The sequence below is a fragment of the Narcine bancroftii genome, chromosome 3 (assembly GCF_036971445.1).
Source record: "Narcine bancroftii isolate sNarBan1 chromosome 3, sNarBan1.hap1, whole genome shotgun sequence".
Taxonomy (NCBI): domain Eukaryota; kingdom Metazoa; phylum Chordata; class Chondrichthyes; order Torpediniformes; family Narcinidae; genus Narcine; species Narcine bancroftii.
Window position 1 is genome coordinate 143501142 of NC_091471.1, and position 25045 is coordinate 143526186.

Consider the following 25045-nt stretch of genomic DNA (forward strand, 5'->3'; position numbering starts at 1 on the left):
AAATCATTTTCTTGTAGATTTGTTCCCTCTTATCTACGCCTTGGCTCCTGGAACGTGGTAATGTTTGTATCGTTTGAGCAGCTGAAGAGGGCAATGATGTTGGTCAGACAAAGCTAAGATTATTCAGCACCTCAACCTAGTGGAGAACGAGTATCATTGTAACTTGAACATCTTAGTGCTGGCTTCCAACACTTGCAAAAGATGTTCTGCACAAAATGTGCCTCAATGGACGGCATTTGAAAATTTTAAAAATTGCAGATGTCGGAAAATAGAAACAAAACCAACTCTGCTGGAGGAACAAGAGGTCTTCAACTTAAAACGTTATCTTTGTTTTTTTTCCCACTAATGCTGTCTGATCTTCTGAATGCTTCCAGCAGTTTCTGTTTTGTTCCTTTGATTTTATTCTGTTCTATTACAAAATTTGTACACATAAAAATTATGAGAAATATTTAAAAGCACATTCATGGTCGACAGTTTCAACCAGAATATGACTGGGCCATAGTTCATATTATATGTTGTGTATAGCAACCAGAACTATCCCATGAAGGTGTATTTCTTTAAACAAATAGAGTAAAATGCACTTTATTGTCAATATTTTTCAATTTCAAAAGCAGGGATAAAATATTGAACATATAGTTTGAAAAGTTAATTTCTGCCTGGTCAGTAGGCACTTGCTGTAAGCTTGGCTTGCCATAATTCAATAAATCTTTTATTTATTTGACAGTTTATATGAAATTGATGCAATAAAAGCTCAATTTACAATAAGCTGTCTATTACCTTTCATGTTACATTGTGATGAAATAAATCAAATCATAATTCTTTTGTTTTACTTCAGATAGTTTATATTCAGAATGACAGTTGATGCCAGTCTGTTAGCTATTGCAAACAAATTAGAAGAAAACGTGTTGTCAACGTAGGCTGGCTAAACATGCACAACCATTGGAAGAGTCATTCCTGATTACATTTTACTTGAAACCAGATCCCAAGTACTTAGATCTTCTATCTATTCAGTTGCACTTGGCATCAGTTTTAACTGATTGCAAATGACATGGTAAAACCTCTCATCAATGACTAAATCAATATATTGTGATATTTTTCTTTATTTCTTAGTCTCTCTGGTCCATGGAAACCCTTAATCCAAAGTATATATTTGGTCATTAATATCTTTAGCTTAGATCCGAGTAAAATTCAGACTCCACAGATATGCTGAAAATCTTACATAACCTAGGTGTTCTTGTTGATACTGAGATAACCTGATTAAATATCAACACTATCAGGCCAGCTGATTGCCACCTCATCTGCTACTTCCCTTTAACTCATCAGCTGATGAAATTTCCGCACAGGCTGATATTATCTCTAGCTAGGAATATTTCATCATTATTCCAGGTTAGTCAGGAAGGTTCAGACACTAGGTATTCATGGTGAAGTAGTAAACTGCATTCGACAATGGCTGGATGAGAGAAGCCAGAGAGTGGTAGTGGATGATAGCTTCTCAGACTGGAGGCCTGTGACTAGTGGTGTGCCTCAGGGATCGGTGCTGGGACCATTGTTGTTTATCATCTATATCAATGATGTTGATGATAATGTGGTCAATTGGATCAGCAAGTTTGTAGATGACAGTAAGATTGGAGGTGATGTGGACAGTGAAAAAGGTTTTAAAAGCTTGCAGAGGGATCTGGACCAGCTAGTAAAATGGGCTGAAAAATGGTAGATGGAGTTGAATGCAGATAAGTGTGAGGTGTTGCATTTTGGAAGGACAAACCAAGAAAGGAAATACATAGTAAATGGTAGGGCACTGAGGGGTGTGGTAGAACAGAAGGATCTGAGAATACAGATACATAATTCCCTGAAAGTGGTGTCACAGGTTGATAGGGTTGTAAAGAGAGCTTTTGGTATATTGACCTTCATAAATCAAAGTATTGAGTTAGGAATTGGCAAGTTATGTTAAAGTTGTATAAAACATTGTTGAGGGCAAATTTGGAGTATTGAGTGCAGTTTTGGTCACCTAAATTGAGGAAAGATATCAATAAGATAGAAAGAGTGCAGAGAAAATTTACTAGGATGTTGCCCAAACTTCAGGAACTGTGTTACAGGGAAAGGTTAAATAGTTTAGGACTTTATTCCCTGGAGCCTAGAAGAATGAGGGGAAATTTGATTAATGTATTTAAAATTATGTGGGTGAAAGACAGAGTAGATGTAGATAGGCTTTTCCACTGAGGGTAGGTGAGATACAAACCAGAGACATGGGTAAAGGTTGAAAGGGGAAAGGTTTAGGGGGAACTTCTTCACACAGGGAGTGGTGGGAGTGTGGAATGAGATTCCAGCTGAAGTGGTGCATGTGGACTCAATTTTAACATTTAAGAAAAAATTGGACAGGTGCATGGATGGGAGAGGTATGGAGGGCTATGGACTGGGTGCATGTCAGTGGGACGAGGGAAAAAAAATGGCTCGGCACAGACTAGAGAGGCCAAGGTGGCCTGTTTCTGTGCTGTAATTGTTCTATGCTTCTATTGTGATAAGCCTTCTTTACCTTGGGCATCCCGTGTTTCAATCTCTCCACATCTAGTGACTTTGAACTGACAAGGTGCAAATGTTTTGCACCTGTAAAAACAAATGTACTAATCTGTACTACTGTATTTCTTCATGACACTACATAACATTTTATCCAATTGCATTACCACAGAGCACCAGGATATATTTTCAATGTTAAAGCACAATTCAAATGCAACATTGCACAGAAAAAAAAATCAGATGTTACACAATAAATTTGAGGGGATGTCGCTGAACATCTACAAAAATTGTTAAATTGTGAAAAACACTTGCTTGACTCTAAAATTATTTAATTTCTGACAATGGTAGAACTCAGAAAAGCAGAGGGATCTTCCAGTCCTTAAATTCTTGAAAGAGGCCACACAAGTAGATAGGGTGGTAAAGAAGAAGGCAGATACTTGGTTTTCTAAGTTGTGGCAGTGGGGATAAAAGTCTTGTTTCAGCCACATGAAATATAGGTGAGACTACACGGAGTATTGCGTGCAATTCTGGCCACTCCACTACAGGAATAATGTGCAGGCTTTGGAAAGGGCACAAAAGAGATTGACTAATATGTTGCCTGAATACACTTCAAGGTGAATTGAAGACACTTGGGTTGTTTTATCTGGAGCATTTAAGATTGAGGGGTGACCTGATAGAAGCTCATAAAATTATGAGGTAAAATATCAGAATCTTTCCCCCAAGGTAATCTCACAACTGATCAAAACTAAATATTTAACAGCAATGATCATTCAAGTGGCAGAACTCTTAATCTGCTTAAACAAGGGGGAAAAAATTTTACCCATGTGTATAATGAGACCCCCCCCCTCCATTTTATTGGCCTAAAATCAACATGGAAGTGCCACTTTGTCTGGTTGTTTCGAATGGCGGCCGCAATTGCCGCACTGCATTGTGGGAGAAAAGTGATGTTGTGCTGAATGAAATTACAAAATAATCATAATAAATGTAATCAATTTATTGTTCAAAATATATACGTAAATAAAAAGAAAATCATTATTTTAAAATCCTTCAAAATCAGACTCATCGTCATCAGATGCTCCAGAAAGCGCTTCCCATTCTTCTCTGTTGATCTTTTCATCTGTGTCTCAGTCTGTTGTGTCTGTTATTTCATCTTCAGATTCATGTTCATAGACAGAAGTAGTGGTGGAACTTGTATCATCCCATAAAACATCATCTTCAGTCCCATCCATTTTGTTGACGATTCCTGTCTTTAAAAAACTCAGGGAGACCATATTGCTTGGAAGTGAATCCCAGACCTGCTTCACCCAGGAAACAACAGTGGATAGGCCTGGTTTCTTGAGATTTCCCCTGGCTATTTTCTCCACTTGGTCTGAGGCCATCCAGGAAATCCAATCTTTTCTAACATGGTCCTAAAATGGCTTATTAAGCACAACATCAAGGGTTGCAGTTGTCTTGGGTAAACTTGAACCTCTCACTTTGTTCAGTTTAGATTGGTCACAGTGTTCGAGCTACCGAAAGAAAATAGACATACACACCGAGAGCAGTTCAGTTTATACAAGTCTTTATTACTAAATCTAAAGCTGAATTCACACTACAATATGCAAGCCCTTCCAAATTATACTTATCAATGCTTGGACTGGTCCCAACTGCCAAAGCGAGGCAACGACTGCACACTTGTAGTAGGTTGTCAGGGCGCTGGTAGCAGCTTCTCTACCTCCCTCGACTGGGACGTTAACTGGACTCTTGAAGTTCTTCTTCATGCTGAGAGATGTTGCCACCTCTTGGAGAGTCTCTCTCTTCAGCTGTGGGACCATGGCTTATATTACCCAAAAGTTGTTTACTTCAGATCTTATCTCTTTGAACAAATGGTTAAATTATCTTCAAAGTCTCCTGACAGTCTGCAACCAACAAAAGACAACTGCATCTCTGGGCCTCATAAGTGTAAATTAGATAAGGTCTTCCTATTCAACTGCATCCTGGGCCCCATGGTGGAATTTAGATGTGTCTACTAAATATGCATCCTGGGCCTCATAGTGGTGTAAACCAGATGTGTCTATTAATTCTAAAATAAACTGGCAAGTTCTCAGCCTTGCAGCATCAGAAGTAAAAGACACAATTTAAATCTTCCATTACAGCAGTACACTTATCAAGCCACCAGGAGTAACAGCTTGGTGTGTCTTGAATTACTTGAGCTGCTTCTTTACTGCTTCTGTCAGATGGGCTTGAAAATGGTCCCACACTAACACTGACGGTTTCTTTAAAAGTGATCCAGGTCTTCTATTCCACACCTTCTCCAACCACAGTTTGACGTCCTCTTCATCCATTCATCCTTTGGAATGGCAGTGTACAAGAACACCTGGTGGGAACTTTTCTCCTTTTGGAATGGTCTTATGCTTAAAGATCACCATTGGCTGGAACTTGGACCCATCAGCTAAACAGCGCAAAACTACGGTGAAATGGGTCCTTTCCTTCGTCCTTACATAACCTGTCTTTGCCAATAGTTCAGTTACCGGGCATAATATCAAAACACAAGGGAATTTCATCCATATTGCCAATATTATTCATATCAAAGTTGTGAGAGATGAGTAAACTTGACATAAAAATATGAAAGATGGGGAAACTAGTACAGACACATGGAGTGATGGATTAAACCAGTATGAACAGGCTAAGCATGGAAATTAGGATGCAGGAAGCAGAGTCAGCCTATGTAAGATAAGAACCTTCTAGTCCTTTCGACAGGATCAGTGAGTTCTATACATCTTAACTTTAAGTGTATGTGAGATAAAGAAAGGATCTGATGTGTAAAGTGGCTGGATCAGCCAGTTGAAGGGGGAGTGTGCATGTCCCTTTAAGCATGTTGTGGCTCTAATGAATTGTATGCTTTTCTTATCTTTGGCTTGGCTTCGCGGACGAAGATTTATGGAGGGGGTAAAAAGTCCACGTCAGCTGCAGGCTCGTTTGTGGCTGACCAGTCCGATGCGGGACAGGCAGACACGATTGCAGCGGTTGCAAGGGAAAATTGGTTGGTTGGGGTTGGGTGTTGGGTTTTTCCTCCTTTGCCTTTTGTCAGTGAGGTGGGCTCTGCGGTCTTCTTCAAAGGAGGCTGCTGCCCGCCAAACTGTGAGGCGCCAAGATGCACGGTTTGAGGCGTTATCAGCCCACTGGCGGTGGTCAATGTGGCAGGCACCAAGAGATTTCTTTAGGCAGTCCTTGTACCTTTTCTTTGGTGCACCTCTGTCACGGTGGCCAGTGGAGAGCTCGCCATATAATACGATCTTGGGAAGGCGATGGTCCTCCATTTTGGAGACGTGACCCATCCAGCGCAGCTGGATCTTCAGCAGCGTGGACTCGATGCTGTCGACCTCTGCCATCTCGAGTACCTCGACGTTAGGGGTGTGAGCGCTCCAATGGATGTTGAGGATGGAGCGGAGACAACGCTGGTGGAAGCGTTCTAGGAGCCGTAGGTGGTGCCGGTAGAGGACCCATGATTCGGAGCCGAACAGGAGTGTGGGTATGACAACGGCTCTGTATACGCTTATCTTTGTGAGGTTTTTCAGTTGGTTGTTTTTCCAGACTCTTTTGTGTAGTCTTCCAAAGGCGCTATTTGCCTTGGCGAGTCTGTTGTCTATCTCATTTTCGATCCTTGCATCTGATGAAATGGTGCAGCCGAGATAGGTAAACTGGTTGACCGTTTTGAGTTTTGTGTGCCCGATGGAGATGTGGGGGGGCTGGTAGTCATGGTGGGGAGCTGGCTGATGGAGGACCTCAGTTTTCTTCAGGCTGACTTCCAGGCCAAACATTTTGGCAGTTTCCGCAAAGCAGGACGTCAAGCGCTGAAGAGCTGGCTCTGAATGGGCAACTAAAGCGGCATCATCTGCAAAGAGTAGTTCACGGACAAGTTTCTCTTGTGTCTTGGTGTGAGCTTGCAGGCGCCTCAGATTGAAGAGACTGCCATCCGTGCGGTACCGGATGTAAACAGCGTCTTCATTGTTGGGGTCTTTCATGGCTTGGTTCAGCATCATGCTGAAGAAGATTGAAAAGAGGGTTGGTGCGAGAACACAGCCTACTGAGGCTCCAGGCTCCTCTCTTGCAGTTAGAGGTATGGAGCCCTCTCAATAGATTTAGTACACATTCAGCAGTCAAGGTCTGTGAGCTTAAAAGATCGCCCACCTCTGGAGAATAAAGAAACCTCTGGGGAATCCAATAAGTTAATGATTGATTTTTCTGGTGCATTTTCCTCTGGAGTTAAACTCATGCCTCAGCACAATTTCTCTGTATTGCCACTGTAATTTAGTTCTGGAATATGATTTAATTAGTGGCATAGTTCAGAACAATTGGGTGCATAGGCATAACAATATCATTAATAGCTCACAGATCTTGTACCAGTGCTGTGAGAGATGGGAAAATTGATCTAAAATTATGAACATGGAAGAAACTAAAGTTCATCAGTTAATGGCTGTAACCAGTACAAACAGGATAAGCTTGGGGGTTAGGATGCAGGAAAGCAGAGTCAGCACGATTAACATAAGAATCTTCTAGTCTTTGTGACAAGACCATAAGACTAAGAAAAGGAATGGTAAGGTACAATAGAATGTAGGAAGTTGAGGTAGTCTGGATCAGATAAAGGTCTCCTAGCCCTGGACAGAAGTACCAAGTCCTACATATCTAATTAGCTAACCATACACAGATTTATACATATGAAATTAGCCAACCCTAGATAGAATGAGTCAACTCCGCATACCAAGAGATTGTAGCCCCGAGAATCAGGAAGGTGTGAATAAGGACAATGACATGATGGGGCACCCACAGGATACCCCCTGGTCCTCCAAGTGTACTGAAACTGCACGTAGGCAGGAAGGATTACCTATGCCAAACCCATCCAGGGGGCAGAAGAATGTAAGGGGGAGGGCACTCTGATACTGAAATTGACTGTATAAAAGTTGGGTGAGCCCCAGTATGTGTGTGTATTCCCAGGGTAAGGGGAAGCACCCAACTTTGCATTGTTGTAGTAATAAATGTTCTTTGTTCTCAATTTTTGTCTCGAGCAATTTCTTTAAAGGTACTTTAATTTCTAACAGTGCTATTCCTTGACTTAAGGACTGGAGAAATTGGCATGTTAGAATGAGATTGGCAGGGCACCAATATTTCTTGATTCAATAATGACCCCACAAGCTCCAGGATTCATGTAGTAGAACTCTAAGTGGAATATAATAAAAACTAGACTGTACTTGAATGATTGTGTGTGCAATCCTCATAAGTACATATTTTGAATGTTTTCGGTGCCGGTTTTTACAGATTGTTTTAAATAAGGCCAGCTCCTGTGGGCTGTGGCGCAAGGCATTTAATGTTTAAACTACAATAGCGACGTTAAATAATCGTTAAATTCGTTGCCGTCTGCAGTGACAAAGACATGTCTTATTCCCACTCGGCTATTTTTAAAATAAATTCATTTCAGAATACAGTTAATATCACTCGCTGAATCGTTATGGCTAATGGTGTAATTTTCAAATACGAAGCGATCTTGATGGATAGGGATGATCTGACTCTGACTACAAGTAGAGAACATAATCCAGCAGCCTTTTTAGTCTCTCCAAGCTCTGCCAACACCATCAATGAGTTAGAGCATATATGCTTGGAGGTGATAGACCTGCAGACTAAGATTAGAGAGGATTTAAGTGATGAGCCTTTACAGGAGAGAGAACGATGGTTTATTGATGGCTCTTCCCCCTGTATTGATGCACTCGCTATAGTGTAGTGGATGGGAAAGAGGGGGTAGTTATTGAAGCCGGTCGCCTTCCCGGTCACTGGTCAGCCCAGTCTTGCGAATTATATGCCCTCTGTCGAGCTCTCCAAGGTCTGGAAAATAAGGTGGGCACAATCTACACAGATTCAAAATATGCTTTTGGGGTAGTGCACACCTTTGGGAAAATCTGGAAGGAGCGGGGAATGATAACGGGAAAAGGACAGAAATTGATGCATGAGAACCTAATTGTCCAATCCTTGGAGGCTCTGACGTTACCTGAAGAAATAGCTGTGGTTCATGTATGGGGCCATCAAACTGGTGACAGCCCTGAAGCACAGGGCAACAGACAGGCAGATGCAGCTGCTAAACAGGCTGCGCTCACTGCGAAAGTGGACATGCAGCTGTTACTCCCCATCCCACAAGAGCTTAAAAAGACTCCCATCTTTTCACGAGAAGAGGAGGTTTATATGAGGGATCAGGGGATGCGTCAAACTAGTGATGGGTTGTGGTGAACAGGCGAAGGACGCCAAGTGCTGAACAAAGCATTGGCACAGCAAATCTTTGACCAGCTCCACCAACAGACACACTGGGGAGCCAAGGCACTTGTCGACACTTTTGTACGTTCCTTTCATTGTTCGGGCGTATACACTGTGACCAAGCAGAGTACTCAGGGGTGTCCAATTTGTCAGAAAATTAATGAGAAAGTCATGCGCCAGGTAATGCCTAGCGGTCGTTATATCGCTGTACGCCCTTTCCAACAGATACAAGTGGATTTCACAGAGTTACCTAAGATAGGTGTTCACAAGTACCTGTTGGTGATGGTAGATCATTTCACGCGATGGGTTGAGGCTTTCCCGACCCCAAATGATCGTGCTAGCACCATTATCAGAGTACTACTGGATTCTGTGATTCCACGGTATGGGATGATCCAGACCATTGACTCGGATCGGGGTACACACTTTACTTCTCGGGTACTCCAGGGGGTTTGTAAAAGACTGGGCATAGACTGGCAGCTCAGAAGGGTTTACTAGCTCAAACTCATCCCTGGAGTATCCTATTCATTCTATTAAACCTGGTGATTGGGTATTTGTTAAAGCTTGGCAAGATAAACAACTAAAACCTGTCTGGGATGGCCCCTACTGTGTACTTTTGATTACAGACACCGATGTACGAACGAAAGAAAAGGGTTGGAGCCACATCCAACGAATCAAACGAGCTGCTGAACCACAGACTACAGATCTTGAAAATCCACCCTCCACCTGGTGTGCAGTCCTTCATCCTGACTTGAAAGTTACACTACGCCGGGAAAAAATCTTGTAATGTTGTTTTTATTATTTATTGTACTGTTTAATTGTTGCCTCCCAAATTCTGGGACATCACTGAAGTATTCAAAATGTATTAAGTCCTCCTGGAATAGGGGCAGTATAGATGACCAGTATTTTACTTTAGAATGTTAACGGGGCATAGATATAGGGTACGATCATAGTAAGGTAGGGGTTAATATAGATTTCAAATGTGGACCAGGGGAACAGAACACCTCTAATATGATGATTTTAATGGTATTTTGGACTGTGCAGATATTAACAAGATCAGTTTTAAACGTTTAGCACAAAGCAGATGTGGGCACAAATGCAGACAGGATAATTGTCAGGATTGTACATGTGGCAGAGAGAGAGTTGATACATATGCTAATGTTCGCAGGCAGGCTACAATTCACAGATTAAGTTACAAGAAACACCCCTCCCCAACCTGTGCTATTGTAGAGCATTCTTTGGGTTACACAGCCATTTCAATTCTTAAATACCACTACTTTAAGGGGAGTCCCCATGGTAAACGAAATAAACAGCTCCAGAATACTGAAGCTGCTGGGCATTTAAATCGTTTGTTCAGACTTCAGGCGGCTTTGGAGATCGTCGCCGAACGGACGGCGATGGCCCTTAATGTATGGGCTGAAGAAAGACGGCAGCTACTAGCAACGATTCAACAAAACCGCCTGGCTCTCTATTGCTCATTGGCTGCTGGAGGCAGCGTCTGTGCGAGACTCAGTACTGACAATGCTTACAACAGTCAGGCGGTTAAAGACGCTGCTTCAGGACTTCGACAAGAATCTGCCCATGCCCATGTTCAGACTTGGCAACCTTGGACTGATGTGGGATGGACTAGACTTTTTATTGAGAACTGGAGCCTGATACTCACAGCCCTTATAGCAGCAGGACTCACTATTCTGGTCAGTGTGGTGCTCCCCTACCTAAAGGCTGGTATTCATTTCATGATTTTGCGGACCCCTATTTCTATAACCCAAGGGGTGTGTGTTTCCCAAATGGATGCTTATGACACTGCAATCCAACTTTGCCAATAGCACAGTTAATTTGACAGATCAGTGACACTGATCTAAAAGAGAAGTGAGGATTGTGAGAGATGAGTAAACTTGACATAAAAATATGAAAGATGGGGAAACTAGTACAGACAGATGGAGTGATGGATTAAACCAGTATGAACAGGCTAAGCATGGAAATTAGGATGCAGGAAGCAGAGTCAGCCTCTGTAAGATAAGAACCTTCTAGTCCTTGCGACAGGATCAGTGAGCCCACCTTATGAATAAGATAAGGAGAGGTAAGGAATAATAGAATGTAGGAAGTTGAGATAGTCTGGATGAGATAAGGTTCTCCTAGCCCTAGACAGAAGTACCAAGTTCTACATATATAATTAGTAAGCCATACACAGATTTATCAAGTTAGGCATATTTAATTAGTAAACCCTAGACAGGATTAGCGAACTCTGCATATGAAGGGACTGTAGCTCTGAGAGTTGGAAAGGTGTGAATGGGGACAAGGGCAAGGTTATGAATAAGGTCAATGGGGATAATGACATGAGAAGACACCGACAGGATATCCCCTGGTCCTCCAAGTGCACAGAAACAGCACGTAGGCAGGCAGGATTGCCTAATGCCAAACCTCTCCAGCAGGAGGCAGAAGAATGTAAGGGGGGGGTTATTCCTATACTGAGATAAACTGTATAAAAGTTGGGTGAGCCCCAGTGTATGTGTGTCTTCCCAGGGTAAGGGGAAGCACCCAACTTTGCATTGTTGTTGTAATAAATGTTCTTTGTTCTCAATTTTTGTCTCGAGCAATTTCTGTTAAGGTACTTCTATTTCTAACAAAGTCATGGTCCATCCTTAATCACAAAATCGTGAAAACTAATTATCTTGTCATCTAAGTCACTGGGAAGCTTCTGTGATATCTTAGTTCTCTATTGTGTGGCCAGGGAGTGCCTCTTCATAAACCTCTGACACCAACCATTTGTCACCTTGAATGTGCCACTCACTCCATATTTGCAATCTTTCTGCAGTTTCAAAGCTTGAAGCTGGAGGGGGCGTGGCAAGATGGCGTAGGGAACAGACGTGCCTTCCAGACCTCTCCTGACTCTGATTTATTGTTTTGTCTTTAAGTGCCCGTTAAAGTTCTTTTAAAAGTTTATAAATAATAAGAGGTGTTGGATTAGTGCCTAATGGTTTATATGCAAAAAAAGAGGTAAAAGAAAATATCAACAGACTGTTAAAAAACTACATTTTCTGAAATTGTCTGAGCCTACTTGTTTACAAGAAGCCAGGACTCAGCGTAGAATGGATCCAGAGGAGGACGTGCAGAGTTCGGCATTGAAGCTTCGTTTTAAGCCAGTGAGGCTCTCTGAAGGTCGCACTCAACAGCTTTCAGAACAAGGGGCTGGACGGGTGCCAGTGTTTCGCACGGTGGCCACTGCAGGTGCTGTTGCTGAGGCTTTGACAGTTGAATCAGCTGGGGCGCCACCAGCTGGAGAGTTAAAGAGTTGTCATTCGACTGCTATAGTGGCGGCGCTGCAAAATGCATCTTCAATTACAACGGTTTTTCCAGACATCGATTCAGTGAAGATAATTAAAGAGATTTGGCTTAAAGATAACCCTGATCTTCAGTCTCCTGGCATTGCTGGGGGGACTTTGAGAGGGATTTTTATACGAAGTCAAACTGCTAGAAAAGATACTAAATTAAGGGAAGGGACAGAAGATCCCGTGGTCTCTAAGGAACAGCAAGACCCCATTATGCCTGAATCTACTTCTGTTGAAATGTCTGTTAAGGATCTTGAAGATAAGATATATTCTGTATCGAGTCACTTAGCTAATTTTGTGAATCTGTTTATTTCCAAGATTAATGCGATGGCGGAAGTCATTAATGGTGCTTTTAAGCTTGAAACCATTGAAAGATTTGAAATGTGTGATCAAGGTTTAGTCGATGTACAGGATCAACTGCAAGATGAAAATGGAATAATTGAAACACTGCAGATCCAAAATAAAAATTTAGCAAAAAAGGTTGATTATTTGGAGAATCAATCTAGACGGAACAACGTGAAAATTGTTGGTTTGCCAGAAGGTATAGAAGGATCAGATCCAAGGAAATTTTTTACTGAATGGATTCCACGAGTGTTAGGACAGGATAAATTCCCTGAAGGTTTAATACTGGAACGTGCTTATAGAGTTTTAAGAAGAAAATCTTTTTCAGGACAGAATCCAAGATCTGTTTTGATCCGTTGTTTAAACTATTGTGACAGAGAGACAATTTTACGTACGGCTATTAGAAATGCCCAGCAAAATAGATCTCCTTTGATGGTTCAGAATAATCCTGTTTTCTTCTATCAAGATTTGAGTCAAGAAATTATGTTTCAATGACGCTAATTTAATTCTGTGAAAGAACGGTTGTGGAAAAAAAAGACATAAGGCAACATTCAGGTATTCTATGGTACTGAAGATTTTTTAGGATGGAAATTAGCCAAAGTTCTTTGACAATCCTAAAGAGGTTATGGACTTTGCTCAGTCTCTACCAATCATGCAGTTTCAGGAACGATGTAGTCCTTCAAGGTCTCAAAAGAGAGTAGAGATGTAAGGTGAGATCCAGTTTTTTAAAAGAAATGGAAGCAATGGTGACTGAAGTGGTAACGTTGATTTAAAAAAATAAATCTTTTATCTTTTTTTTGAGAAGAGTTTAAATAATGATGATAGTTTAATGAAATGGGAGTTGGGAGAGGGAACTGGGTGGGCACTAGTTTCCAGAAGTCATCAGCTACCTGTGAGTTATCTCACACCCAATATTTTGGGGGAGTTACCGCTTTGGGTGGTTTAAACAGGAGGAGATAGTTGTGACCTCCGACCTGTTTTTTTTTTCTTTTTAATTTTTGGGTTAAGAAGTGAAGGTTTTTTTTATTATTTTTTAAAAATAAATATTTTTTTTAACTCTTTTTGTTTTCTGATTGTAATTGAGAGGGAATTAGGAGGGTTTTTTTTCTCTCCTTTTTTTTCTCTTTTTCTGGGGGTTTTTTTTTTCTCTTTTTTCTTTTTTTAAGAGGATAATGTCACAGAAGATAAGTCAAAAATTGAGGATGTTGAATTAGATGAAGAGGAAGATGAGGGGAAAGGTGATAAGAAGAAAAAGAAGAAAATTAAGTACAAATACATTGAGGGAGAAGAGTTTAATAAAATTAAGTTAATTTCGATAGAGAATTTTGAAGATGTTATAAATGAAGAATATGGAGAATTTTATAAGAGTTTGAACTTTTTTCTTTTTTTTCTTTTTTTATATAAGGGGAGGGGAAGGGAATAAAAAGTTTATCTGATTGTTTTTCAAAGGGATGTTTTTGTTCTCTCAATGAATTATAAAGGAAACTTGGTATTAATGGAAATTCTGTATTTATGTATTATTAATAATGATTTTTTGTATAACAGATATGTGGTTGATATATGATTTTAATATTTGAACTTAGTTTTAAAGTGGATTTTATTTGTTAAATACATGTATTATGTTTGATTTAAATATATGTTTAAGGGTATTATTTTAGTATTGATTTTTTTTGTTAGTAATTTTTGTTGTTGTTAAGTTTTATCCTTTTTTTGTAAGTGGGGTTTTTTCTATTTTATTTACAATATTGTTAATTAATTCTTCACTCTTTATTTTGGGGGGAGGGTTGGACTAATTTTAAATTAGATGATTAATGTTGTGTTATAATTATTGGGGAGGGTTAATTTGTGTAGTTTAATGATGTAGTATTCTAATTTTTATTATCTTATTTTTTATTATTTCTTTAAATGTAATTTTTATTTTATTCATGTCATAAAATTTTAAATAAAGTTTAAAAAAAACTTGAAGCTGGATATGGAAACAGGTAACAATGTAGCCATCCTTTCTCCACATTTCTACCCAGTCAATCAGTGCCTTCTCCAGAGCTGGATACAGAGTGTGCTTTCCCCTATGAGCATGTTTGGTCGTGGGCAACTGGGCTATCTCTGATTTCTGCTTCCTCCAAAGCCTGATGTTATGCTCAGCCACGCCGAATTCTCTGGAGGCTTCACAGTTGTTATTGCTTTCTACAAACTTGATCACTTTCAGCCTAAAGGATGCATCATAAGCACTGGATTTTCTCTTCGTTCCAGAAAACATCATGGATAGAAATTAGAGCAACAGCAAAATAAGCATTTCACGTGACCACCTGAGTCATGCTGCTGTCTCTCCACCCACCAGCCCACCCGATTTGTGATGTAGTTTCTCACGACCCCCTCTCCCCTCACCCGCCTGCCCTGCCTCATGAGTCATGCTGCCGACTACTGCATGCCCGCCCTGCCGCATGAGTCACACTGCCGACTGCCGCTTGCCCGGCCGGCTGCCCGAGTCGCGCTGCTGGCTACCGCTTGCTTGCCTGAGCCGCCCTGCGAGTTGCATAATTAAAAAAAAAATATTGCCCCGTGTATAACATGGGGGAAAAAGGGGGTAAATTATTTTGCATTATACATGAATATTTATGGTACTTTACAAGGATAAATTAACAACTATAGATTGTATGGCAGTTAACAAACAAATGTGATTTTAATGAATTTTTTTTGTGAATTAAAATAAAAACTAAACAGAAAGTGAGTTACAAAATTGAAACTGGAAAAAAGTTATCAAAATCATTAAAATATCTATTTAGCAAAAGGCACTTCAGAATTAGATAATCAGAATCAGATTTATTGTCATGGACATGTCACGAAAATTAGTTATGTGGAAACAAAATTGCTATAAATTACAGTTCCAATACAAGATTTTAAAAATAAATAACTATTGCAAAAAGAAAAAAAAGTGAGGTAGTGTCTATATGTTCAGTTTCTGTTTGGAAATCTGATGGCAAAGGGTAAGAAGCTGTTTTTGTAATGTTGGGTGTGTATCTTCAGGCTCCCTCCTGATGACAGCAGTGAGAAAAGGGCATAGCCTGGGTGGTGAGGGTCCTTTCTTGAGATAATACCTTTTAAAGATGTCCTTAATGGAGTGAAGTCTAATCCCTGTGATTGCACTGGATGAAATTAGAACCCTCTTACCAGTCAGAAAGCTCTCCATGATACATCTGTAGAAATTTGCAAATCTTTAGGAGTTTCAGGAGATTTGGTGTGTCACCAATGAAGTATAATCATGATGTCTTCTTCATTATTGCAACAAAATGATGCCCCAGGATAGATCTTAAGAGATGTTGACATCCAGGAATTTGTAGTTCCTTTCCCTCTTTAATGCTGACCCCTAGATGAGGACTGCTTCATGACCTCCTGTTTTCCCCTTCCAGAAGTCCAGTCAATTCCTTAGTTTTGCTAACTTTGAGGGCAAAGTTATTGTTATGATACCACTCAACAAGCTGATCTACCTCACTCCTGTACACTTCCTCATTGCCATCTTTGATTCTGCTGACAACCATGGTGTCATCAGCAAGTTTGTAGAAAGCATTTGAATTGTTCCTAGCCTTACAGTTATGGGTGTCAAGAGCAGATCAGTGGGATAAGCATGCAACTTAGGGATGCCCTTTTGTGGATTTTCAATGAGGAGATGTTACTGATCCGCACTGAATGTGGAATTGCAAATATTTTGCTGATGTGGAGAAAGCAAGTTGGCCAACTCTAAAGTAACTTTGTTAACCACAGATATTCCTCTTGTCCTGTCCATCTCTTCCTCATCTCCTCCGTGAATTAAAAGTAACTTGGTTTCTCTCATTGCCAATTTTGACAAAATCATCTTCTACACGAGGCATCGACCATTTCTTTCCACAAATATTGCCTGAACCAGTGATTAGCTTGATGTGGTCTGCACCCTTTCACAGGTCTCGGCGACACTAGGTATTATTCTATTTAGGAGAATCCTAGCGAAGATTTTGCCTGCAATGGAGAGCAGCGTGATTCCCCTGTAGTTTGAGCAGTCTGATTTCTCGCCTTTGTTTTTGTACAGGGTGATGATGATGGCATCACGAAGGTCCTGAGGCAGTTTTCCTTGGTCCCAGCAAAGCTTGAAAAGCTCATGCAGTTTGACATGCAGAGTTTTGCCGCCAGCCTTCCAGACCTCTGGGGGGGATTCCATCCATACCTGATGCTTTGCCACTTTTCAGTTGTTCAATTGCCTTATATGTCTCTTCCTGAGTGAGGACCTCATCCAGCTCTAGCCTTTGGGGCTGTTGAGGGAGCTGGAGCAGGGTGGAATCTTGGACTGAGCGGTTGGCACTGAAAAGAGATTGGAAGTGTTCTGACCATCGGTCGAGGATGGAGATCTTGTCACTGAGGAGGACTTTGCCGTCTGAGCTGCGCAGCGGGCTTTGGACTTGGGATGAGGGGCCGTACACAGCCTTTAGAGCCTCGTAAAAACCCATGAAGTCGCCAATGTCCGCGCTGAGCTGGGTTCGTTTGGCGAGGCTAGTCCACCTCTCATTTTGGATCTCCCGGAGTTTGCACTGGATGGCTGCATGCACGACGGAAGGCTTGTTTCTTCTCTGGCCAGGATGGCTTTGTAAGGTGAGCCTGGTGGGCAGCTCGCTTCTTTGCCAGCAGCTCCTGGATTTCCTGGTTGTTTTTGTCGAACCAGTCCTTGTTTTTCCTGGAGGAGAAGCCCAGTACCTCTTCAGTGGATTGCAGTATGGTAGTCTTCAGCTGATCCCAGAGGGTTTCAGGGGACGAGTCCATGAGGCGGATTGCATCGAGCTTTGCTTTGAGGTTTGCCTGGAAGTTTCCTCTCACTTCGTCTGACTGCAGGTTTCCAATATTGAACCTCTTTCTGGGGGCTTTACTGTTCCTGGGCTTTGGCTTGCACCCTTTCACAGGTACATTCTGTTTTTCAGCATTATGTTTTTGTTACAAATCTGCACTATTTAAGTCCATCAATTAGCCTATAACCTTGCATGTTTAAAAATTGCTTGAACAGACAATAGCAACATACCATATGAAAGCATTTCAGAGCTTATTGCCTAGGAAGTTGAGTCAGGGTAACTGCAATTCAGGCATAGACAAGAAATGAGAATTGAGAGTATGTAGAGATGTTGGAGGATTAGAGAACTGGTTGAGGTTAGGGACATTTTGAGGGGGTGGGAGGGAAGTGGGGAAACAAATTAAAGGTATAACAAGACCATGGAAGATTTTGGAAAATTAACTTTTAACAAGGTGTGGCTGAATTTCAGTGGCTATTCAAATTTCTGAATCAACATGATTTTGGAAGATTGTGACAACAGCATCTTCCACTCCCTCTCACTTTTAGGGATATGAGAAGTGTTCAATTCTGGGAATGTGCATTTTTTCAGTTTCATTGACTTGGATGATGTTTGGCTAAGTTGATGACTCCGCAGCACAATTATGTAATAACAAGGCAGAAGTCAGAAATGTGGTAGCAGCTCCTCTGACCATCATTTCCACTCAGTGGTTCACATTAGTGATGTTGCTATTCATTTTAATATGGTTGCCAAACTTAGTGTAGCTAAGTGCTTTTGTTATTTCCTTTGTTAATAAAAATAAGGAAAAGAAACAATGAAGAAGCCAAAGAGTGAGTGGAAGCAAGGCATCCTTAATCACAATGTCTAACCAAGGTGAATTGCATAAATTTAACCCACATCCTTTGGAGCAACATACTCCACTCTTCCTACTCTCCTAAAGTTTTATTAATTAATGACCACATCTAATCTTTAATGATTAATTTCTACTTTATTCCTCCAAATTAACTATCAAAGTTCAAGACATTGGGCCATGCTACTCAAAAATAATTGTCCAATTCAATGCTTCCTTAGACTAATTCAACAAATAATTTTCTTCATTGTTTAAAAAAGACTATATGAAAAATTTAAATGATCGCCAAATCTAAGATTAAAAAGTAAAATAACTTGTTCTCTTGCTAGCTCAAGAGTAGAACGTTCCACAGAACTGTCAGTTATTTTCAGCAGATAGGGAAATGTAAAAAGTTAGCTATGAGAACGAGACGGAAGGAAGGGAATATGAGGGACTGTTTCAAATAGAAGTGTAAAAGCACAAGTAGAGGCTAACTGATCAGAAGATAAGTTCTTTATTTAAATAGCCTGGTGAATTCATTCCAGCATTGCTGCCAAATTATTGATCACTTGGCTCCAAGAATATCAACCGAGTTCAAGTGTTAAAAAGCATGTATTCTCTGCTATTGAGAGCACACTAAGAATCAATAAAATACTCAAGAAATTATTCAAAATTTCAGAAAATAAGCGACAAGTTAAAATGAATGTTTTCCATTTGACATGGATGGATTTATTTAGAAAAAAGTTTAAATACATAACTTCAATTGGAAAGATGGAAACAAATAATGTAGTATTGAGTCTGAGAGCAACACATTTAAGAATACTGGCAGTTTTCTCACGCAGAAATTCACCAGAAATGTAAATATTTATTTAACCAAATGCGCTGTGGTCAGCCATCAAAAAAAATTCAGTATTCATTCCTTCGAGTGGTGCAAACTGAATACATTAAAACATCAATTTCTAAAGCAATGTGTAGAAAGAAATTTGCAAAAATACCTAATGGCCATAAATTTGGCATGAAGATATTTGTGAAAATTACAAAAAGGAGACCTGCAACAACATGCTGTTTTCTTCACAGTAATTGATGCAAAAACATTTTTCATCCATAGGGTTTAATGTTTATGAATAGACAACATTTTTTTCTACAATTGCATTGTCTGAATCCAATGATCAGAGACTCGCATACAAAAAAAAGTAAATACCACATGCACTTAGCTGTTGCAGGTTTAATTTTAATTGAGCAAAAGTTCATAAAACAAGTTCTATCCTCTCACCTATAATGTAAACCATTTGGTACAAATCTATACTAACTTTAAACAGGGCATCCTTTTCTGGTAAGCATCTTGTTCAAAAAATTAATAACATTCAAGTACAAATGTGTCATCTAGATTAATCTCACCAGTAATAAATACAAAACATCTGATTGTTTATTAGTATATAACCACCAATCTTCAATAAAAAGCAGGAAAGGTGCTTGGGAAAAAAAACATCACCTACTGCTGTCATCCTGAGAGGAGGTTAAAAAACCCCAAAACAACAAGATAATGTACATTTTTCTTGTGCCCTTCATAACCTCTATCAACCATTATATTTTTTGGTGTAACAAATTTGCCTGAAATGTTCACGGTGAACACAATGATCTGCAAATAGTTCACACTGTGACAAAAGCACAAAATATGAAGATTCATACTTCATGAGGACCTCCACTTAACTGTAGAAGATTGTCAACAATTTGAAATTTGTCACAGCTAATGATGCTTCAATTGAAAGATTTGTAAGTGTATCCGCAAGAATTTTTGAAAACAAACATGCCAGATTAAAACTGAATATTACTGGAATAATTAGGCTTACAGGATGTACAAGTGATGACGTGTTCTTAAAATATGTGGAAATGCCATGGTGGGGTTTAATGTGCCACCCGTTTTCCCTCCATCCCTGTGGTGTGTTTTGTTTTATCATGATCAGTTTCCAAAACAGTAATCACAACTGAAAAATTCACAATGAGAAACGAGCTTTGTTTTCAGTGAGATCAGTCTTATTATTATTCCAAAACAATATCTAGTTATTTTAAAGGATTAAAACAAGTCAGATATAATTAAAACAATTCGTGCACATTTTCCTGGAGCTCTGTGTTGACAGCAAAAGTAACAGTCATTTTTAAATGGGTATATGTTACAGGCAGAACTGAAAAATCAGTCATTTACATTTTACTATCTGCTTCAATGAGTGCCATTTCCATTACTGTAGTGTACTATAAATTATCCCTATTTGTATGGATAAATACAAGACACCTTGAAACAGTTTTGATTTATGTTGAAAATGGACTCATTCTAAATTTCATTCACAAAGGTGATAGGTTTTTATTTAAAGAAACATTCACTGAGAGACCACAGATCCACTGCAATAAACTCCCTTTGTTCAAATAATTCCATGGGTTTCATGTTCTGTATTTCATTGTCCATTTGCTTTCAAGGTAAGCACTGAGTTAGGATCAAGCAAGAGTTCTTTTACCCTTTTGTGAAACTGTTCTCTGTAGTAATTGAATTCCATAATGCTGGTTGGCTCCTCTTTGAACCAGAAATTATTAAATTCATACATCAGATAACCTAAAACAAAATTTAAAAAAAACATTTATAGTTACTGGAAATCACTGTTTCACCTCTATTCTGTCCATTTACTGGCTTGTGATCAATCTAATGCCTAAATGAATTCCAGTGTGCAAGTCTCTGATCTGTGTATTGAACTCCAAGACTATTTTCAAGTTCTACTGTAATGGATTTGTGCTAACCTTCAATGTTAAACTATATTTCTCATATATAAAAATGTCTTAGCAAAGTAAATTATGGTTAAAATATTGTATTGTGGTGGCCCACCACCACGGAGATCGAGCCGACACATCGCGCAGTGCACGTGGTAGCAAACAGCACAGAGTCCGGCACAGTTGAAAGCTGGAGCAGTACAAGACCAGCAGCCCTAAAATGGCACTGGCCAAGCTGACCAGCTAACAGATCAATAACAGGCTGGGGAAGAAGGGTATTTACATGCAAGAATGTTCCCACCTGCTATTGTTATTCATGCAGCTGATGTCAGCCAATCAAACAAATACCAGGAACTCCAACTGTATAAAAGGAGCCTTTCCAGTCTCAATAAATCTCAGAGTTCAGCCTCCCACACTCCAAGTGTGTGAGTTTCTTTGTAGCAGTCAGCTACAGTATCTGTATTCTTAACAAGTTAGTTGTGGGTTGGTACAGGTCCCAGCACATTTACAGAGAACCATGGTTTTCAGAGAAGAGAGTTTATTCTCAGAGTCGCAGCTTATTGGAAAGACAGAGCTAATGGATCTGAAGGGGTTCATTAATTATTCAAGAACAGCAGATTGTTTGCTTTATTAAAAAATGACTATCTTAAGAATAAAAACTGCTGAAAAAGCCATCTGTTTTTAAACAGAGGCGAGGGCAGAGGTTTTTATGGAATGGAATTTTGGTAGAAATAAAACTGATAGTCATGTGGTTTCCAAGAATTGGGACGGACCTTGTTGATGATGCATCTGTCATGATTTGGAGAAATATATGATCAAATTCAGACATTTTTGGAAGAGTTCAGTTTGGACTTTACAGAAGTCAAAACCCTGTGACAAACAGGGGTGAAACCATGTGGAAGACAGGGTTGAGTTACAGTAACCAGAACAGGTGCAGTTGTGTGCGTTACTCCTGGGAAAAGGGGAACACAGAATCAGTGGCTTTTGAAATAAGAAAGACCACTTTGCTGTCTCTTTGGAAAAGAGGATAGAATTCTACTGGGTCTATTCCACTTTGTGAATTCATTGTGGAAGAAAATAGCCACATTCCCTGTCTCTTTGAAAAGAGTGAAGAATTGTGAGTAAAGAGACCTGAAGATATACTTTGCAATAATACTTTGTAATAATTTCTGAACTGAGAATTTAAGACCTTCAAACAAGACTAAAATGATGCTGAAGTTTTAAAATTGAGTTTTTACACACACACACTTGCATTTGTGCATAGTGGGGTTACATTTAGAGATATGCAAGAAATGTTGTGTTATTAATAGTTTAATACAAAACTATTATTTTGAATTTACCATTGTCTTGTGAATTTTTCATTGCGGTTTCTGTGTTAGTGCTGACAAAGTGCCTTTAGTCCCAAAAATAACAGAAAGGGTTGTTAGTTTGTAGCATGACAGAAAAAATATTGCCAGAGGTAAAGGAGATTGAAGGAATTACAGTTAGTGTACTAGTTAGTTAGTGCAACCCTATTACAGTGACCCCGACCCCGGTTCAAATCAGCCCTATTTGTAAGGAATTTGTAAGTTCTCCCATGTCTGCATGGGTTTTCCCCGAGTGCATCCATTTTCTCCAATCATCCAAAAATGTATCAGGTTTGTAGGCTAATTGGTGTATTTGGATAGCCTGGGGTTCTGGGCCAGAATGGCTTATTACCTGTCAATTTAATCTAAAAGAATGTTGAATCTCCAAATTGAACTAAAAATTATTGAATATTAAGACAGTCAGATTGAAAATATTTGCATCATATTTTAAACAATAAACATTTCCTTTAATTTGCTCCTTTAATAAAACACATTTTTTTAATAAAAAAAGCTCCTGGAATATGATAACAAAAACATTGACTTTTTTTTCTAATATATAAATCATTAAAAAATATTTGGGGAGAGGTAACCAAAATATTGCAAACTCTATATAAAAGTGGTATAAAGACTCCACCAAATTTACAAATAAAGCCTCTGACCTAGGTGGCATTTACTAAACAGGAATAAGGAAACACTAAGCGAGTCGTCTCAAAAGGTGAGTAGCATCAACCAGCTCTTCATCCACCATGTCTTGGCCTCTATTTCTTCAGATCTCACACGAGGCCTAATGTGAACAATGTAGGAGGAATTGGTGCAAAAGTGTGTAATACATAGGGGTTGGGACTGTTGTAGATAGCATCAGAGCTATGCCCACATTAGACAAGGAGTAGTGGATAGAATCTAGTACTTGGCTGCAGTAAGACAGTATATATAGTTGCTAATCGAGTACTTCGATGTTGGAGATGAAGTCGCTCCAATGAATGTTGAGGATGGAGCAGAGACAACGCTGGTGGAAGCGTTCTAGGAGCCTTAGGTGATGCCAGTAGAGGACCCATGATTCGGAGCCAAACAGGAGTGTGGGTATGACAACGGCTCGAAGTACTCGAGATGGCAGAGGCTGACAGCACCGAATCCACGCTGCTGAAGATCAAACTGCGCTGGGTAGGTCACGTCTCCAGAATGGAGGACCATCCCCTTCCCAAGATCGTGTTCTATGGCAAGCTCTCCACTGGCCACCGAGACAGGGGTGCACCAAAGAAGAGGTACAAGGACTGCCTAAAGAAATCTCTTGGTCCCTGCCACATTGACCACCGCCAGTGGGCTGATATCGCCTCAAACCGTGCATCTTGGCGCCTCACAGTTTGGCGGGCAGCAACCTCCTTTGAAGAAGACTGCAGAGCCCACCTCACTGACAAAAGTCAAAGGAGGAAAAACCCAACACCCAACCCCAACCCACCAATTTTCCCTTGCAACCGCTGCAACCTTGTCTGCCTGTCCCGCATCGGACTTGTCAGCCACAAACGAGCCTGCAGCTGACGTGGACATTACCCCTCCATAAATCTTCGTCCGCGAAGCCAAGCCAAAGAAAGAATAGTTGCTAATATCAGTGGTATTAAGTCTGATAGGACTGGGTTGTACTGTGCTTGTGAGAATGTAAGCAGTTACTGGTATCAGTAGTGTCAAGTCTGATGTGACTGTTTGCACTGTTGTGTGATTGAGAATACTTGCATATGTTATCCCTAATCTCCTTGCATGTGTTTCAATAAAGGTTCAGCCCATCCCAACCCACTATTCTTTGAACCCACTGAACCTTTCCCTTCTGACACAGTTTCACACATTTAAACAGCTGCTATGAACAAAGCACAACCAAGGCACTCCACTGGATGAAATATTTGCTCCCATCTTCACCATAAGTTTGTGTTACTTCAGAGAATTTTCTTTTACAATTTTAAATGCACATATAACCTACTATTTTATTCCTATTTATTAATTTCTTTCAATTTATTTTCCTCAATTTTTTTTGCCAGTTGCATGAATTCCAGATACCAGGGATTTGACAATATGGTCTTAAAAGTGAAGGGTGGCAAAAAGCTATTGGGAAAAAATTCACAGGTTAACAGTCTTGGTAGCTGAAGGCACTGCTACCAATAATGGAGCTATTAAATCTGCGGCATGCTACAGCTTTCACAAAAGTATCAGAAAAAATGCTGAAGGTGATAACTATCGAAGGAGTTGAAAAGGATTGCATAGAGCCAGCAGAAACTAACAAACACATCAAAAATTATCTACATGTCACTGTAAATTATATCTGGATTATATATGAGAAAGTAACAGAATCATCTGAATCTCCTAGATATTTGAAAATATTTTTGAGAGATAAAACATGGAAAATGCTGAAAATTGAAATTAAATACTCAGCAACTTGGATAACAGTTAGAGACAGAATAAACATTTCAGATTGGTGGCCTATCTATATAAAAGGTAAAACAGAGGCAAATGAAAAGCAGGATAGAATGTAGGAGAAATTAAATTATAAAGCAGTGATAATGGAAGGAGGAAGTGGTCTAATAGTAGTAGAATGCTTCATAATGGTATCAGAACGTAGTAGAAGTGGAAGTATTCTGTCTGGAGGTTGGTGACAGTGGAGTTCTGCAGGAATCTGTACTGGGACCCCTGATCTTGGCTATTTTTATAAATGACCTGGATGAAGAGGCAGAAGGATGGGTCAGTAAGTTTGTGGATGACAAAAGTTGGAGGAGTTGTGGGTGGTTACAAAAGAATATAGACAAATAGAGTTGGGCAGAAAAGTGTCAGATGAATTTCAATCCACATAAGTGTGAGGACATTTTG

General features: G+C 39.9%; 3 protein-coding genes across 6 annotated transcripts in view; 2 read left to right on the forward strand and 1 right to left on the reverse strand.

The window, feature by feature from the left end:
- ucp1 (uncoupling protein 1) overlaps nucleotides 1-9564 on the forward strand; it is a 28759-nt gene extending 19195 nt beyond the window's left edge. The window contains exon 7 of one of the 2 annotated variants that reach the window (XM_069925313.1): nucleotides 9414-9564. In XM_069925313.1, the coding sequence (XP_069781414.1) occupies nucleotides 9414-9477 (64 nt within the window). In that variant the 3' untranslated portion in view covers nucleotides 9478-9564. Of the gene's footprint in view, nucleotides 1-17; nucleotides 766-9413 lie in introns of those variants that run through there. The other variant, XM_069925312.1, reaches the window with a different exon arrangement.
- On the forward strand, nucleotides 9494-13963 carry LOC138757649 (uncharacterized). Its single transcript, XM_069925311.1, has 2 exons — nucleotides 9494-9570; nucleotides 11603-13963. Exon 2 carries the CDS (start codon nucleotides 11877-11879, stop codon nucleotides 12951-12953), a length of 1077 nt encoding a protein of 358 aa, XP_069781412.1. The 5' UTR covers nucleotides 9494-9570; nucleotides 11603-11876; the 3' UTR covers nucleotides 12954-13963.
- Nucleotides 13964-18792: 4829 nt separating this feature from the next.
- Nucleotides 18793-25045, reverse strand: part of elmod2 (ELMO/CED-12 domain containing 2) — a 47532-nt gene continuing 41279 nt past the window's right edge. For all 3 annotated transcript variants that reach the window (XM_069925315.1, XM_069925316.1, XM_069925314.1), the window contains exon 9: nucleotides 18793-20697. In XM_069925315.1, coding sequence (XP_069781416.1) covers nucleotides 20543-20697 — 155 coding nt within the window. In that variant the 3' untranslated portion in view covers nucleotides 18793-20542. The remainder of the gene's footprint in view (nucleotides 20698-25045) is intronic.

Coding starts and splice junctions, on each gene's coding strand:
- LOC138757649 (XM_069925311.1), top strand. CDS start 11,877: ATGGATCCAGAGGAGGACGTGCAGAGTTCGGCATTGAAGCTTCGTTTT.